Raw genomic sequence first — 15,158 nt, forward strand, 5'->3', positions numbered from 1 at the left:
CAAACTAACAATAGCTAGCTGTCCCCGCGGCGTCTAACTGTGGGGACAGCCGGCCTGGTGACACGGCTCTGGGGCGGGGGAGGGGACGGAGGGGACAGGCTGCTGGACTCGCCGCCAGGGGGGAGCACCGCTGCCGCCCACCTAACTTCCTGCTCAGACAGATCTGCAAGCCCGGCCTCCGCAGCCACCCAGGGCACAAGCAGAAGCAAGCACCGAAGGGAAAGTGAACGCGTCCCGCGTGGATGGGCGTGACCTTCGCTACCCTGGCCACGCACCGCCCCAGGGAGCCGGCTAAGCGCGAGGCCGTGAGAAAGGCCATAGTAAATCAGCAAACGGCTTCCAACTGACCTCTGTTCTTGGGAACTTGGAGCCAGGCGCTGGCAACTGGCTGGCGCGGGGGCAGGCTCTCTCCTGGGGAGGGCACAGAGGTGGCTACCGCTCTAGTCCCGCACGCACTTGGGGTGCGGGGGGGCCTCCCGGCAAGAACAGCGGATGCCAAGCAAGCAAGCAAGCAAGCAAGCAAGCAAGCCGGGAGTTGGGGGAGGGCACGCAGACAGAGATTTGCGGTTGGGTCAGGAGAGGGAGGGTCAGGGAAACTTCTCTCTGCAACCTTGAGCACCCCTACCTTTGTAATGGGACTCTTAAAATTTGGGACACTGGGAGCAACAGGGCCTCCTTCGGGCAGCCAGAGTCCCACACAGAATTATATCGGCGCGCTCCCCACTTTCTTGAGAACCGAAGGGAGCTATGGGGTCACCTCTGGCCCAGAGTGGTCCAAACCCACAGGAATTCAAACTGATGAGACCGTCCCCCTCCCCGGGTGCTGGCGGAATCGCGGACACCCCGGAAGGAGGCGGAGGACACTCGCCCCCGCACGGTTCGCACCCCGCGAAGACAGGCGGGCTCGCGGGGTGTCTCCAAAGCCCGGCTAGTCCCCCTCCTCCCGAGCTCGGCGGACCTCTCTAACGCCCGGGAGCTCCACGCCGCCGCGCTCCCCCGGCTGGGCCCCCAGCCCCTCGAAGAAAGGGGCTCCCAGGAGCGCGCGCTAGGGGCAGGATTCCGGGGCGTCTGGAGCGGAGCCTCGCGGGGGCCGGGGGAGCCGCCAGCTGGCCCCGGGTCCCCGGTAAAGTTCCGGCTCTTGGGGCCGCACCACCGCGCTCACAGGTGGGAGGAGGTAAAGGGCGGGTCAGGGAGCTCCAAGCGACGCCTCCCCCCCGGCGCCCACTCCGCAAGCCTTGGCCACCCGCCTGGCGACGCTGAGAGCGCGGGCCGGGGCGCGTGCGGGCGCCACCCGAGGGCGTCCCCCGGTGCCCTCCGCGGCGGGGCTCGGGGCGCAGGGGTCGCGAGCGCCGCTGCGTCTTACCCAATCCCGGCACGAAGGTGTTGAGGAAGAGGCAGATGACGGCCACCGGGAAGGGCATGTAGGGGATGGCGGCGCGCAGGGGGCCCTTCTTCTCGCGGACCTGCACCACCACCCCGCTGGACGAGGACGCGGCGCGGGGGTCCGCCGCCGCCACCGCCGCCGCCGCCGCCGCAGTCTCGGCGTCTTTGTGCGAGGGCTCCATGGCTGGGCGCGCACAGGGGCGGGTGGCGGCGGCTCTGGGCCCCGGGCTCCGCGCCGAGCTCAGGCGGCCAGCGTGCTTCGGCGCCGCGCGGCTCGCCGAGAACCCCGCACTCCCGCGTCCCCACGCGCCCGGCCTTCTGCCGCGCGCTGCGCCGCGCCCACACCCCGGCGCGGGGCGAAGAGGGCGGCGCGACACTCGGCGACAGCGCTCCGACGCCCCTCCCCGCCAGGCCCCTTCCCCGCCCTTCTCCCCGCCTCCCCCCACAAAATGCCACTTGCCGATCCCGGCGGAGGCAGGAAAGTAGAAGAGGAACGCGGAGGGAGCTCGTGCGGTGCAGGTCCTGGGAGGGATAGACGCAGCTCGCCCCCGGGAACAGGTGAGCCGGGCGCGAGTCTCTGCCCGGGGCACCGCGAACGGGGCTGGTGTGCTCGGCGGGCCCTGTCGCGAAAGCCACACAGCGCTGGGCGGAGGGAGGCCAGGGGCGCACAGCGCCTGGTGCCTAGTAGGCCTTCGACTCGTTCCGATCTAAAGGGATTTCGTTCCAGTCGATAATAGTGCTGAAAGCAGGAGACGCGGCTTTTCAGACTGGGTCACGACTGGTTAAGATGGGACCGTCCCCTACAGACAGACAGACACACACACATACATACACACACACGGAAGGCGGTTAGAAATGCGGGATGTTGGGAACCAAGCCGTGAACTGTCCTGGAGGAAAACCTGGCCTTTTGTGTGCTCGACGTGGTGATTCAAAAGCCAGCGGGGACACAGCGCCGTCTGGTGTTGACAATGTGACAGTTTGTAGAAGCGAGAGGGTTCACCCGCGGCAGGAGCCCCTGTACTGAGTTAGGGTTTGGGGGGAATTTTTTTTAAGTGGGCTCCCTGCCCAGCATTGGAGCTCAACGCAGGCTCCAACTAGGACCCTGAGGTCAAGACCTGAGTTGAGATCAGGAGTCCGAGGCTTATACAAATGAGGCACCCAGGCACCCCTGAATTAGGGTTTTTGAATAATGCTGCCCTGACCTCTACACCTGGAAAAGTGATAGGTTGAAAGCAACCATCTCTTACCTTAGGGAGACGTTCTGTGAGTTGGAATTACCCAGATATTAAGGGAACGGTCTGGATGATCAGAAGAAGGCAAATCCATTTCCCTCTCCATGTCCCTCCTTCTCCAGGAGTAATAGTGATTGTAGGGGTCAGAGGAAGGCTGCTGGAAGACCACAGGTTGTTATGGGTCCCTGGATAAAATAATTCTAAAAGCAGATGCTCAGGGGGTACTGAAGATACTCCGGACACACACTCACTTGCAGGCTCGTGTGTTGCATGTGCACACACAGTAATTAGCTCAGACCTGCAGTCGGGGTGAACAAGACTGAAAATTTCAGTCCCGACTCCGCCACTCATTACCTGTATGACTTAGAAGAGCTCACAACCTCTTCTGGGCTCAGACTGTAACATCAAAGCAGGAATTGATACGAATTTATTGAAGGTCGAATACTACTTTGGTTCTAGGGAGAGTTAGGAAGGAATAAAACCCAGGCTTTTTCTTCAACGGTCTAATAGACCAACTGAGTCACGGTGATAGAGTTAGACAGTGACAGATGGCAAGGTGCTGAGCAAATGTGGGCCTGTCCGTGGAGCTGCTGCCCACTGTGAGTGTAGCAATAGCTAGCTACCTGCAGGAGACCTATTTTTTTTTTTTAAACAAATGCTTCCTGGACACCTGAGTGGCTCAAGTCTGTGAAACATCTGCCTCAGGTCATGATCCCTGGGTCTTGAAATTGAGCCCCACATCGGACCCCTTGCTCATTGGGGGGCCTGCCTCTCTGTCTGCCTGTGGTCTCTCTTTTCTCTGACAAAAAATAAAGTCTTCTAAAAAAAAATAAAATAAAAGAGGGGCACCTGGGTCTCAGTTGGTTAAGCGGCTGCCTTCGGCTCAGGTCATGATCCCAGGGTCCCAGGATCGAGTCCCACATTGGGCTCCCTGCTTGGCAGGGAATCTGCTTCTCCCTCCGCCTGCTGCTCCCCGTGCTTGTGCGCGCACGCGCTCTCTGTCTCATTCTATCTCAAATAAATAAATAAACGTCTTTTTTTTTTAATTTAAAAATAAAATAAAAAACAAACACTTCTTGATCGGAGCGCTCTCTGCCAGGCACTGTTCTAAGCACTTTACACATTTTCACTCACTGAATTCTTATCACAACTCTACGGAGTATCATGGATTCCCCATTTTGCGGATGAGGGATAAGCCTGGGAGCACTGAGGGGTTGAGTAGCTTGCACACTGTCATCTGCTTGTAAACGACACAGCCAGGATTGGAATGCAGGCAATCTGGCCCCAGAATCCATACAGATAGCTGTTATTTTATTCAGAAACCCAGGAAATAACCCACATTCTATGAATATTCTCTCACAGATCACCTGAACTATTTTAGGGCCATGCAAACACTATTCTTCCTTGGGGGGAATAAAGGATTTCAAGGAAGAAAATGGATTTACATCTCCCAGCTTGCTAGATGATTCACTTAATGGTCTAGATGTCAGAAAGACATCCAGGCATCAGCAGCACATACAAAAGCATGAAGTCTAGGAAAGTAGGGAACGTTCCAGGGATTGCCGTATGCCTGGGGCTCGGCTGGGGCGTGTGCGGGAGGGACAGGAGTTGGCTCTGGGGTGGGCAGGAACCTGGCGAGGAAGAGAAAAGGAATCTGGATTTCATCCCGGTGGCCATGGGGAATCCCTGGGACATTTCCAGGAAGGGTGTGGCGTGGCATGGGGGTTCCAAGGCACTATTACTCTGTAACAAACTACCCCAGAATCTCGTGGCTTGACCCAACTTTTGGGTAACACTCACAAATCCAATAGGTCAGGAAATGTCTGGAGGCTTAGCAGGGAAGATGCGGATGGTGGCGGTTAGAGCCACTGGGGCTGAGGGTTCATTTCCAAAGGGGCGCACAGGTCTGGTACTTGAGAGCTGGCTCAACCAGGCACATTCCCTAGACCTCTTTTTAGCGGGAAAAAATAACATTTTTGCTGAGATCTGCTTCCAGACTGCTCTCAGGCACTGTTTTAAGCACTTTACACATTTTCACTCATTTCACTCCAAGAAATTTGTACACCAACATAGATGGCTCCTGCTGGCCAACACTGGCACTGTGGCATCGGCGGTAGAAGGATTTGGCTTGAAGCTCCGCATCTTTGAACAATATCTTGACCTCTCTCCGCCTCAGGCTCCAAAATCAGAAATATTACTGATCTCATTTGTTGATGTGTAAGGATTAAGTGAGAGAATATAGAAGGCGCTCGATGAACGGCAGCTGGGTGAGGAGGTTTTTCATCCCAAGTGATAGAAAGCCAACACAGGGGCACCTCAGTGGCACAGTCAGTTAGGAATCCAGCTCCTGGTTTTGGCTCATGGCCTGATCTTAGGGTCATGAGATCGAGGCCTACATTAGGTTTTGCGCTCATGTTGGTGCTACGGTGAAGGAATTCTGCAGATGTCGTGAGAGCCCCTTTGTGTTAGTCAGTGGGAGGTTTTCCTGTGTGGGCCTGGCTTCTTCAGCCAGAAGAGACACTCTGGACAGCTGCTGGGTCAACAAGCACTCTCCCTTCCCTCTGGATCTTCCTTTTCAGTGCAATGTGTGGAAGCCTAGCTTTGACCTTGGCATGGGGTTCCAGCCTGATTGTGATCTTCCTACCCCAAGTACCTGCCCTGTGGACCCCAGACTTGCTGAGCCAGCCCCTATAGTGAACAAATCCATACCTCTATCTACCTGTCTGTCTGTCTATCATCTACATGATTCTGCTAGTTCTGCTTCTCTTCTCAACCCCAGCTGATACAATGGGCTGAAATTATGTCAGAGAGTCATCTAATCAACGAACACCTCTCTGTCTGACTCTTTCTGTGTCTCTCCCAAACTCCATCTCAGCGAGCCGGCCTCCGTGTGTGGCTTCATTCTGTTGACTGGTTCTCCCTGGGTGGGGAGGAAGACAGGCTCTGAACAGCCCAGACTCACATCTTCCCAAGTGAGCCCGGCAGGACACGGCTTTCTCTCCCAGGGTCCTCTTAGATCGGCCACTGTTGCCAGGGTACTGTGGCCGAGTACTCAGTTTGACCAGGCCTGTGATGAGGGGGATTCTGGAACTGATCGCCTCCGCCAACCTCAAGGTTTGGGTGGAAATGCAGCCAGACAGGGGCATGGGGATGCGTGCTAGACAAAAGGCTGTAGTCACCGCAATGTACTCTGAATGACAGAAAGTGAGCTTCTGGGTAACTAACCTTTCCAGTCACTGAGCTTGACCTACAGGAGCCACGTGTTTAGACTTCCTTCCACATGCTGGCCTCCACTGGTTGCCTTTCCCAGAAGTAACATACCCCTATGAAATTGTAAAGACAGAGCCCAGCCTGCTTGTCCCAACATCTCACACCACTGCTACCCAGCTGGGTGATCTTGGTCAGAGCACATCATCTCCCTGTGCCTCCATTTACCAGTCTGTGTAATGGGAATGGCCACAGCCACCTTCCTGCTCCAGAAGATCGGGAGTGTGGACTTAGACCACCAGTTAGAATAGGAGTGTTGTTTCCCTTCTCCCTCTGTGAACAGGACTTCTCACTCTCCTTCCCCCAAACAATGGTCTGCCCTCCCCACTGCTCCCCAAGAGCCACAATGTTATAGTGTTTGCAGAGGAGCATGATGAGGGAAAGAAAGTTTACAAGGCCAGGGGCAGTAAGAGAAGTGACGGCATGGGTCCCCGTGCTCTCAAAATCCCAACGAGAGGCACACGAGCCAGAGAGCTCTCCTGGACTCAGAGTGGACTATGGGCATCCTTTTGTAAATGAATACAGTAGGCCTGATGGTAATGTGGGCAGCGGAACAATAATCAGACCAGGCTGTCTTGATTTGGACACCAGCTACTTACAGAGGTATTTGGAAAGCTAGTGCTCTCAGGAAGTCGCCCCCACCGACCCAGGTGATGGTGGCAGAGCTAACTAAGCAGCCTGCAGGAAGCTGAGCTTGGGTGTGGTTCTGTCTATGGGGGAAAGACCCGGGACCCTGGCAAGCGCCGGGCCCACAGGGAAACCATCCTGCCTCTTGCCCCACCCGGGGTTTAAGCACGAGGGGAGAGTCATCACCGCACTGAATTCAGTCTCAGTGAACTGAGAAAAACAGTAGTTACCAGGAGCTCCTGCGGTGACAGGGAGGAGACCGCTGTCTATTGAAGAGTCCCAGGACAGCCACTGCTGGGAGCTGGAACTTTACCTTGGCAAGTCCTGCTTCTTATGCAAACAGCTTCACATTGTTCTACAGTTGGTAAGGCTGCAGCTGTAGACCAGTCCCCAAGAAAAACGTGAAACGCTGTCAAGAGAGAAAACAGGAGAGCCAACAAAAGCCTTCCCGATCTGGAAGCTCCTGAAATCGGGCAGATTGACATTATCTAAAGAACCCAGGACTTCCAGAGCCCCGCACGCAGTAGCATCAGCCAAATTCCCCACCTCACTGGGAGGCGAGGAGGGCTGCCCTAGCAGCCTTCTCCCTGCACAGGGCAGTACCAGCTTGCGCGCCACAGGGGTTGTCCTCGGAGGGAACCAGGCAGCCAGGAGCACTGGGACAGGTAGTAGCCAGCAGCCCTAGTAGGTCATAGTAATAATATATCATCGTCATATTATTTGTAATATATAATAGTATATAGTAATAGTGTATAGTATAGAATATAGTAAAGAATAGCATATAATAGTAGCATATAGTCATAGCAGCAGCCGTAGTAGGTAGTAGTAGTAATATATCATAGTAGTAGTAATAGTATATAGTACAGAATAGCATATAGTAGTAGTATTTAGGAGTGCTGGTGGTATGCAGTAGTAGCAGCAGCCATAGTAGCCGTAGTAATAATATGCCATCATCATGGTAGTATATAACAATATAGTAGTAGTAGTATTGGTATATAGTAGCAGCGGCGCAGTAGTAGGTAGTAATAGGAATATGTAGTAGTACCAAGAGTATAGAACAGTAGATAGTAGTAGTATGTGCCAGTAGTAGGTAGTAGTAGCAACAGTAGTAGTAGGTAGCAGCCATAGTAATAGTACATAGTGTCTAGTAGTATGTAGTAGTAGCGTGTGGTAGTAGTAGTGCTGTTATGTAGCAGTAGCAGCAACAGTAGTAGTATGTAGTGGTGTATGGTTATGTCATAGCATGTAGTAGTATGTAATACTAGCATGTGGCGGTAGAATGTCATAGTAGTAGTATGTGGTAGCACTGTGTAGGAGTGATGTAGTGATATGCAGTAGTACTAGGTAAGAGCTGCTGGTACTACTAGAAGTAGCATGTAGTAATAGTATGTGGCAGTAGTAGTATCTAGTAGCAGTGTGTGGTAGTACATAATAGTAACATGTTGTGGTAGTAGGTAGTAGTCATCCTATGCAGTGGTACTAGTACTATGTAGTACCGTGGAGTAGTCACAGCATCTAATACTACTGGTAGTACAGTGTAGTAGCACGTAGTAGTCATACTGTGTAACACTACTAGCGGTATGAAGTAGTCGCATACTGCTCAGTACGGTAGCCCTTAGCCCCCTGTGTCAAAGTAAAGTTAAATTAATGAAAGTTCAGTAAACTTACCATTTGGGTCCCCAGCTGCGCCAGCCACGTTCTAAGGGCTCTGTGGCCACATGGGCCCAGTGGCTGCCATACTGGATGGCATAGACAGAGGCCATTCTCCGCTGCCCAGGAGGTTTGCGTAGATAGTGTTGAGCTAGATGTGGTTGGGCTGCAGGTCCACGATGCAGCCTCGGACTTGCCTCACTGAGAGGTTGGTTTCTTTCTCTAGTGTGTCAAATCTCAGGTCAGTGAGGTAGCTCGGGGCCCCCAAGTCACCAGGACCGGCGAGGCTCATGTGGTGCCCACTGAGTCGGGGGGCCGGGTTCCTTCCGTCTTGACACTCTGTCATTCCTGGGGTGTCCTCTTATCTGCGGGGCCCAGAAAGAGTGCACTCTCTCCTTTGGAAGGTGCTCCCAGGCTGTGCACCCACCTCCTCCCCTGGTGTCCACTGGGCAGAAACTGTCACAGGGCCTCGTCCAATGCCGAGGGGGGACTGGGAACCTTTATCCTGGTGGGAAATGGTGAGCCTGCCACTGTGGGTGAGGAGGAGCCCTTTGGGGGGGTGTGGGGGCACACAGCGCACACAGCAGCCCCTCCCCCAGCAGCTATGCCAGTGGGAACCCGTGCCCCCCAACCCTCCCTTCCGTCTGTGTGCTGCCTCTCTCCCCTCCCAAGTTCCCATCTCCCCCCACTTCTTCCATCCCTTGCCACTGGCACTGCCTTCCCACCTGCCGTGGGCCCACCCCTCCTGCCACGGGAGTCCCCCTGCCCCCCTCTCCCGCCCCCCAGCCCCCTCTCCGCCTCTGGCACTCGTTCTGTCCTCCCTCCAGATGTGGCAGGCCCACCTCACTCGGCCCGCTAATTAATCCATAATCAATCTATAAATCAACTCTCCTAATTGTCTCTGGTGGGGATGAGGTTTGCGTTTCCTGTAATTACAGATGAAGATGCAGCCAATAAAGCAAAGTGACTAACAGGGACAATGAGGTGACCTCAGAAGACCCTACCTCTTCTCCACTAGGGGCTTCCTGGCCAGGCCCTGGCCGCGGATGACCGGACCCCTGCTGTCCTCTTCCCCCCAAGGCTGAGGCTCTGGGAGCCTAATGGACCTCTGGCCTTGAGCCAGATGTCCATACCCTGAAAGTCACAGAAAGAAAGTTCTCCAAGGGGGACGAGACTCCTGCAGAGGGTTCCTCCTCCCAGTCAGGAAAGTCCCTCCCTTTCCAGGTCTAGCGTAATAATTCTCTCTGTCCACTTGGGTATAGAGGCCAGAGAGGCTAGGGCTTTCCAAGAGCTGTGGGTCACCTACACAGTCTGGGAACTGCATTTCGTCTGAGCTATTCCCAACCAAACAGAAGGGGACCACAGGCAGCAGGGGTCATGAGAGTGGGGACCCAAAGTGGGGGAGGGGTGGCTGTGAGGACCGATGAGAAGATGTTCCGAAAGCTGAAAATCAGTCTCCCTCCCTTCTCCCTCTCCAGAAGCCCCAGGAGGGTTGGCACAAGGCCACTCGGTTGAGGCAGGGCACGCTGAGCATTCGTCCCACACTCCTGTGAGGCTCCTTGCAGTCCAGCCTGGGCTTCTGGAGCCTTCTCCCCCACCCTCTTCCCTGCAACACCCACACCCAGGCGATGCACAGAGGCTGCACATCTTGGGTGTTCAATCTGTGTGAATTGCCTTCGCCCACTAGTGCAGGCACCAATCAATTCATATGTTGAATTGAATCCACAATCCACATGCAATTTTCTCATCCAGCTTCCTGGCATCCCCCAAGCCACTGATGTCTTCTCGGAAGCAGTAGGTGTCCTAGAGCTGATGAGTCGCTAGAGGAGGAGGGAAACCAGGGAGAAGAAAGGAGAGGGGTGGGTTTGGGAGAGGGAAACAGAGGGAAAGAGAGCTTGCCTTGAACCCTGAAGGTAATCCATGCCAGGGCAGGTACTAGGGGGCTCGTGCATGGTCACGTTCATGACGCTAACATTGAACTAAGAAGGCGGCAGGATAGCCCAGGTGGTGGGGAGTGCACCTGTCCTGATGAACACTGTGTAAGGTAGAGACTTGTGGAATCCTCTTTGTATGGTAACTGTCCTGGGATTCAGTAAAAGGGAAGGAAGAAAGAAACAAAAGAAAGACCTGGAAAATGAAACAAAGAAAAGCAATCAATCACAAAGCCCCCCACCCACGCCAGCCTGGCAGGCAGGTACCAGCAGTCCTGGGCCACCTCACATCTCCGAAGCTGGGTCGTGCAGAGACCCCGTGGCTTCTTCCTGAACTGTTTCCAAGTCTGTCAGCTGAACTCCCTTTGGCCCTAAAACTGGATGGCCTGGCCTGGTGGCCCTTCCAGCAGCAAGCCCTCCAGCGCGGCTCCCAGCACCCCAACGGGCAAAGGCAGGGCCAGGCCAGGGGCACGGGGCACACGGGGACACAAAGTGCTGTTGTTCCTGTAGCCACCACACATTGGTCTCTCCTGGCATTTAGATCCTGGACACAGGTTGGTTTTTCCCTCTTAAACAGTCAAATCTTATTTTTTTTAATTTTTTTTAAAGATTTTATTAATTTATTTGACAGATCACAAGTAGGCAGAGAGGCAGGCAGAGAGAGAGAGGAGGAGGAAGCAGGCTCCCTGCTGAGCAGAAGTGCCATGTGGGACTCGATCACAGGACCCTGAGATCATGACCTGAGCCGAAGGCAGAGGCTTTAACCTACTGAGCCACCCAGGCGCCCAACAGTCAAATCTTATGTCAGCACCTCCAAGGCTCCTGGGGGCCACAGGAACTGCCGTGCCACAATGGCCCTCCAAAAGGACCTCGGGCATGCCACCCACACCTTCCCAGAGCCCCCAGAGAGCCTGTGTGGCTGCACCCCATAGAGGCATGCTGGGCACCCATACATTCGAAAGCCAGGACAGCAGGTGCTTGGGCCCATGAAGAGCGGAGTCCTCAGAGGGGCAAGCCTGCTTCTGCCTCTCGCCAACGACGTGACTCTGAGCCAGAGACTGAGGCTCTCAGGGACTCAGTTTCCATACCTGTAAAATGGGACAACAACAGTACCTACCTTATAACATCAACATGACGATGTCCTGGAAAGAACTTGGCACAATGCCCGGCACATAGTAAGTGCTCTGGAAATGGTACTGTGAGGTCATAGAAAATAAATATACATTGGTCTCTGCCCCATTTCCTGGAACAGGGCTCCTGTGATAAGAACACTAGGAATGGTGACCTCCATTCCTGACATAGAGCTCCTGAAACCCTTGTCAACAGCCTGGGTGACAGGAGTGTCTCTTGTTTGAATGAGGCGACTCTGCGTGGGTTCCTGGGCGGGGACGGTCACCAGAAAAATCAAGCCATGATTAGAAGATTGGAATTTTCAGCCCTCCTCATTCTCTGGAGAAGGGAGAGGGGCTGGAAACGAAGTTACAGAGTGAGGCCTCCATAAGACCCTAATAGTACATGGTATGGAGAGTTTCCAGGTAGTGGAACATGTCCACAGGGGAGGGGACACGCCCCAACACCACCAGGACACAAACTCCTGCATTCAGGACCCCCCCAGACCTCGCCCAACACATCCCTGTGTCTGGTGGTTCCTCTGTACCTTTTATATCCTTCAATAAACTGGTGAATGTGTTTCCTGAGTTCTATGAACCGCTCTAGCAAAGCCCAGGTGACAGCCAGGACCTGCAATGTGTCTGAAGCAGATGTGGGGGCAGGGGCCGTCTCATGGGGCTGAGCCTGGCGGGGTCTGACGCCATCTCCGGGTCGACAGCATCAGAATGGAGCCACACTGTAGGACACACAGCGGGTGTCACGGAACTGCAGGGTGTTGGGGGGACCTGCACACATTCAGGGACCAGAAGTGTCGGATGTAGGTGTTCTGCGTGAGTAGAAAAGGACACACACAGGCAAGAAACAAGGAGGGGAGGAGTGGGTGTTTCCATACACAGGAAGGTAGAAAACTGAGTCGTTCATGTGTAGGTGAGTATTATGACGGTCATTGCTAACACATTACAGAGCAGGCTGGGACAGGTCCCTTGGTAGCGGCTGGTCATCTCATTCTCGAAGCACAGACACACAAAGAATCGATGATTTATCAGCCAGTTGTCCTCTGGGGTGGTGGTGGGAGGAACACGTGCCCCCAGAGATGACCCCACAGAGTAACAAAGTAGGTGGTCATCTAAGCAGAGTGATTAAGAGTGATCTCAGCATCCAAATGAACCGTTTTTAGAGCTCACAAGTTATGGCTCCCTAAAACGGGCACCGCTGGGGACAGCTGGCTGCTCAGTCCACGGAGCATGCAACTCTTGACCTCAGGGACATGAGTTCAAGTCCCACATTGGGAAGAGAGATTACTTAAAAATAAAATCTCAGGGGAGCCTGGGTGGCTCAGTCGGTTGAGTGTCCAACTCTTGGTTTTGACTCAGGTGGTTATCTCTGGGTTGTGAGATCAAGCCCCACGTTGGGCTCTGCACTCATCCTGGTGTCTGCCTAGGATTCTCCCCCTCTCCCCACCCCCTGCCTCTCTTTCTATCTAAAATAAATAAATAAAAATCTTTAAAATAAATAAATAATAAAATCTTAAAATGTGCGCCGCTGGTTACCTCTTTGTATGAATAAGGCAGAGGCTCCAAAGAGGAGGCAGAGTCCCCTCTGGAGGACCTATATCTTTGATCCGGACATTTCTACCTCATCAGACATTTGGTTTAGGAAGCCCGAGTTGGGCATGATGGAAAGAAGTCTTTGACTAACAGCTGAGAAGAGCAATCTGGAAGAGCTAGGCATGGGGAGGAAGGCGGGAAGGATGGGGCCCAGCAAGCAGGGAGAGGGATTAGGGGCCTGGAGCCTGGGGGTTTCCCGGTAAAGGATGCAGCCTGGATGGTCGCCATGATTTCCATCCCCCTCACACCCTTCCTCTGAGCCTGGGTGGGACATGTGACTGTCTTTAGCCAACAGAATATGGCAACCTTAGAGTGATTTTTTTCAGATGTAATTAAGGTCCCAAATCTGTTGATTTTGAGTTACTGTAAAGGAAGGTGGACCTGGGTGGGCCTGACCTAATCAGGTGAAAGCCCTTCCAGGAGGTCTGGACCCTCCCTGAGGTGAAAAGTTCCCCCTGCAGCCTTGATGAAGCCCCAGGCTATGTCAAGGAGGCCCTTGTGGCAGGGAACTGAAGATAGCCTCCAGCCAAACGCTTCTGGCAAAAGGCAGGAGCCCTCCTCGGTCACATCACCACCAGGAGAGAAACTCTTTGCGGCTCCAGAGAGGAGAGGGACCAGCACGGGGCTGCAGCCTGTCTTGAGGTGGAAAGGGGTCGTTTGGTGGGATCTGCTCCCTACAGGCTTTTTCCTCAACCAGCCGTGAGGGGGGTGGTCTTGTGCTGTGCTGTAGGGGGAGACCCCATCAGATCTAGCGGGCCGCCTCCCCTCTCCCTCAGTGCTCCAGGGACATCCCTGGTGTGGGCTCTGTCCCCCGCAGGCCTCACACCACTTCTAGGTAGACTTGGAGCCACTCCTGGGTGAGTAGGCCAAACCCTCCAAAACAGTACCTCAGACTCGAGGAGAGATCCGCGGGTGGTGCTGAAGCTGATGCGGGACCCTCCCCTACCCCCACCCCCCTCACCTCTGCTAGTGGCAAACCCTCCTGGGCTTGCCCCCCTCCTTTGGCAGCCCCCATGGTCTGTTTCTGGACACCCCTCTCTCTCTGGGTCCCTCAGGGCGGACCAGGACAGCCAGGGCCACCCATGCACCTTGACATGGCAATCAGTCAGTGCGAATAGCGTCCACAGAGACAAGTCCCTAAGGTCTCCATCCCTGAGCTATTTTCCACCTGAAGACTGGGATCCCTGTCGCCCTCACTCCCCTGGAGAGCAGCCCAGCCCGGGGACCCGCTATCTGGGAGACGATGAACCTGGCCTGCCACCAAGGGCATTAAAAAGACTGAGTTGAAAGGAGCTTACGCTCACTAAGTTCATCCTCACCAAGAGGGGGAGTCAAGGGTCTCTTTGGATGCTTCCCAAGACAAACCTGTTATCTTACAAAGCAGACAACTCCTTGCTGAGCAGCTCCCATGAAAGGTCTTGGTCACCCACGGGCCCTGCCTCTGGGAGTCCTGTGTGGCCTGCCCTAAGGCTCGTTGCTCCTCCCCCTGCCACTGTCCCCAGAAGCCAGTCGTGTAGACGGTCGCATTGGTGACCCAAGGACCCACACCTCCCAGGATCCGTGGCCTGTGTGTTCCCGGACTGGCCACGTGTCCTGATTTGGCCAATAGGCTATTGCACAAGCCCTTGCCAACTGGGACTTGCTCCTTTAGAAAGTCCCTCCTTGCGAGCCAGCTACCATGCTGGAGAAAATGCAAGGCAGGCGCTGAATGGCTCAAGGTCATGTTGGGGGGAGGGGTAAGAGGCCACCACGGATGTGCCAGCCACAGGCAGACCCCAGCGGAACGCAAGCTTGAGTGACCAAAGTGACAGCCCGCAGAATCAGGAGAAATCATAAATTGTTATTTTAAGACCCCAAAAACCATGTGAACTTCTTCCAGAAGCAAGTTTCTGGGATCAAAAGGCCAAAAATTTTCATCCCAGGTCAGCCTCTGGCAAAGACAATGGACCAGTGGACCCAGCTGGGGGAGAAAACATCCTTACTGGGGACGCTGGGAGCCTGGACCACTGCCATGTAGAATTGAATTAGAAGAAGCCAGGGAGAGATGGGGAGGAGGTGGGGGCCGTTGGCTGGAGCAAGTCACAGAGGACTGGCTGGTTGACAAATTATGCAGAACAGCTTGGCTCTCTGCACCAAATGGAATTATGCTTCAGTTCAAGTTCTCTGCCGCTTCTAAATTACTTATTTTATTACCCTACAAACTGCCAGCCAGACAGGCGTGAACGCTGTTTTGGGTGTGCCAGTTGTTCCCAGAGCTGTGAGCGCGCAAGTCATACACCATCCCCAGGGGTTTGGGAAGAGATGCTTTTTCTTTCCAAAAAAAAAAAAAAAGAAGAGGTTTGGGTACAT

At 54.4% G+C, this 15,158-nt stretch overlaps 1 protein-coding gene across 2 annotated transcripts in view; it reads right to left on the reverse strand.

Annotated features, from left to right (window-relative positions):
* The window catches only part of STUM (stum, mechanosensory transduction mediator homolog), a 55,240-nt gene extending 53,492 nt beyond the window's left edge, over positions 1-1,748 (reverse strand). For both annotated transcript variants that reach the window (XM_032318659.1, XM_032318658.1), the window contains exon 1: positions 1,364-1,748. In XM_032318659.1, the coding sequence (XP_032174550.1) occupies positions 1,364-1,565 (202 nt within the window). In that variant the 5' untranslated portion in view covers positions 1,566-1,748. The remainder of the gene's footprint in view (positions 1-1,363) is intronic.
* Positions 1,749-15,158: the final 13,410 nt, after the last annotated feature.

This window comes from Mustela erminea, chromosome 17 (genome assembly GCF_009829155.1).
Source record: "Mustela erminea isolate mMusErm1 chromosome 17, mMusErm1.Pri, whole genome shotgun sequence".
Classification (NCBI taxonomy): domain Eukaryota; kingdom Metazoa; phylum Chordata; class Mammalia; order Carnivora; family Mustelidae; genus Mustela; species Mustela erminea.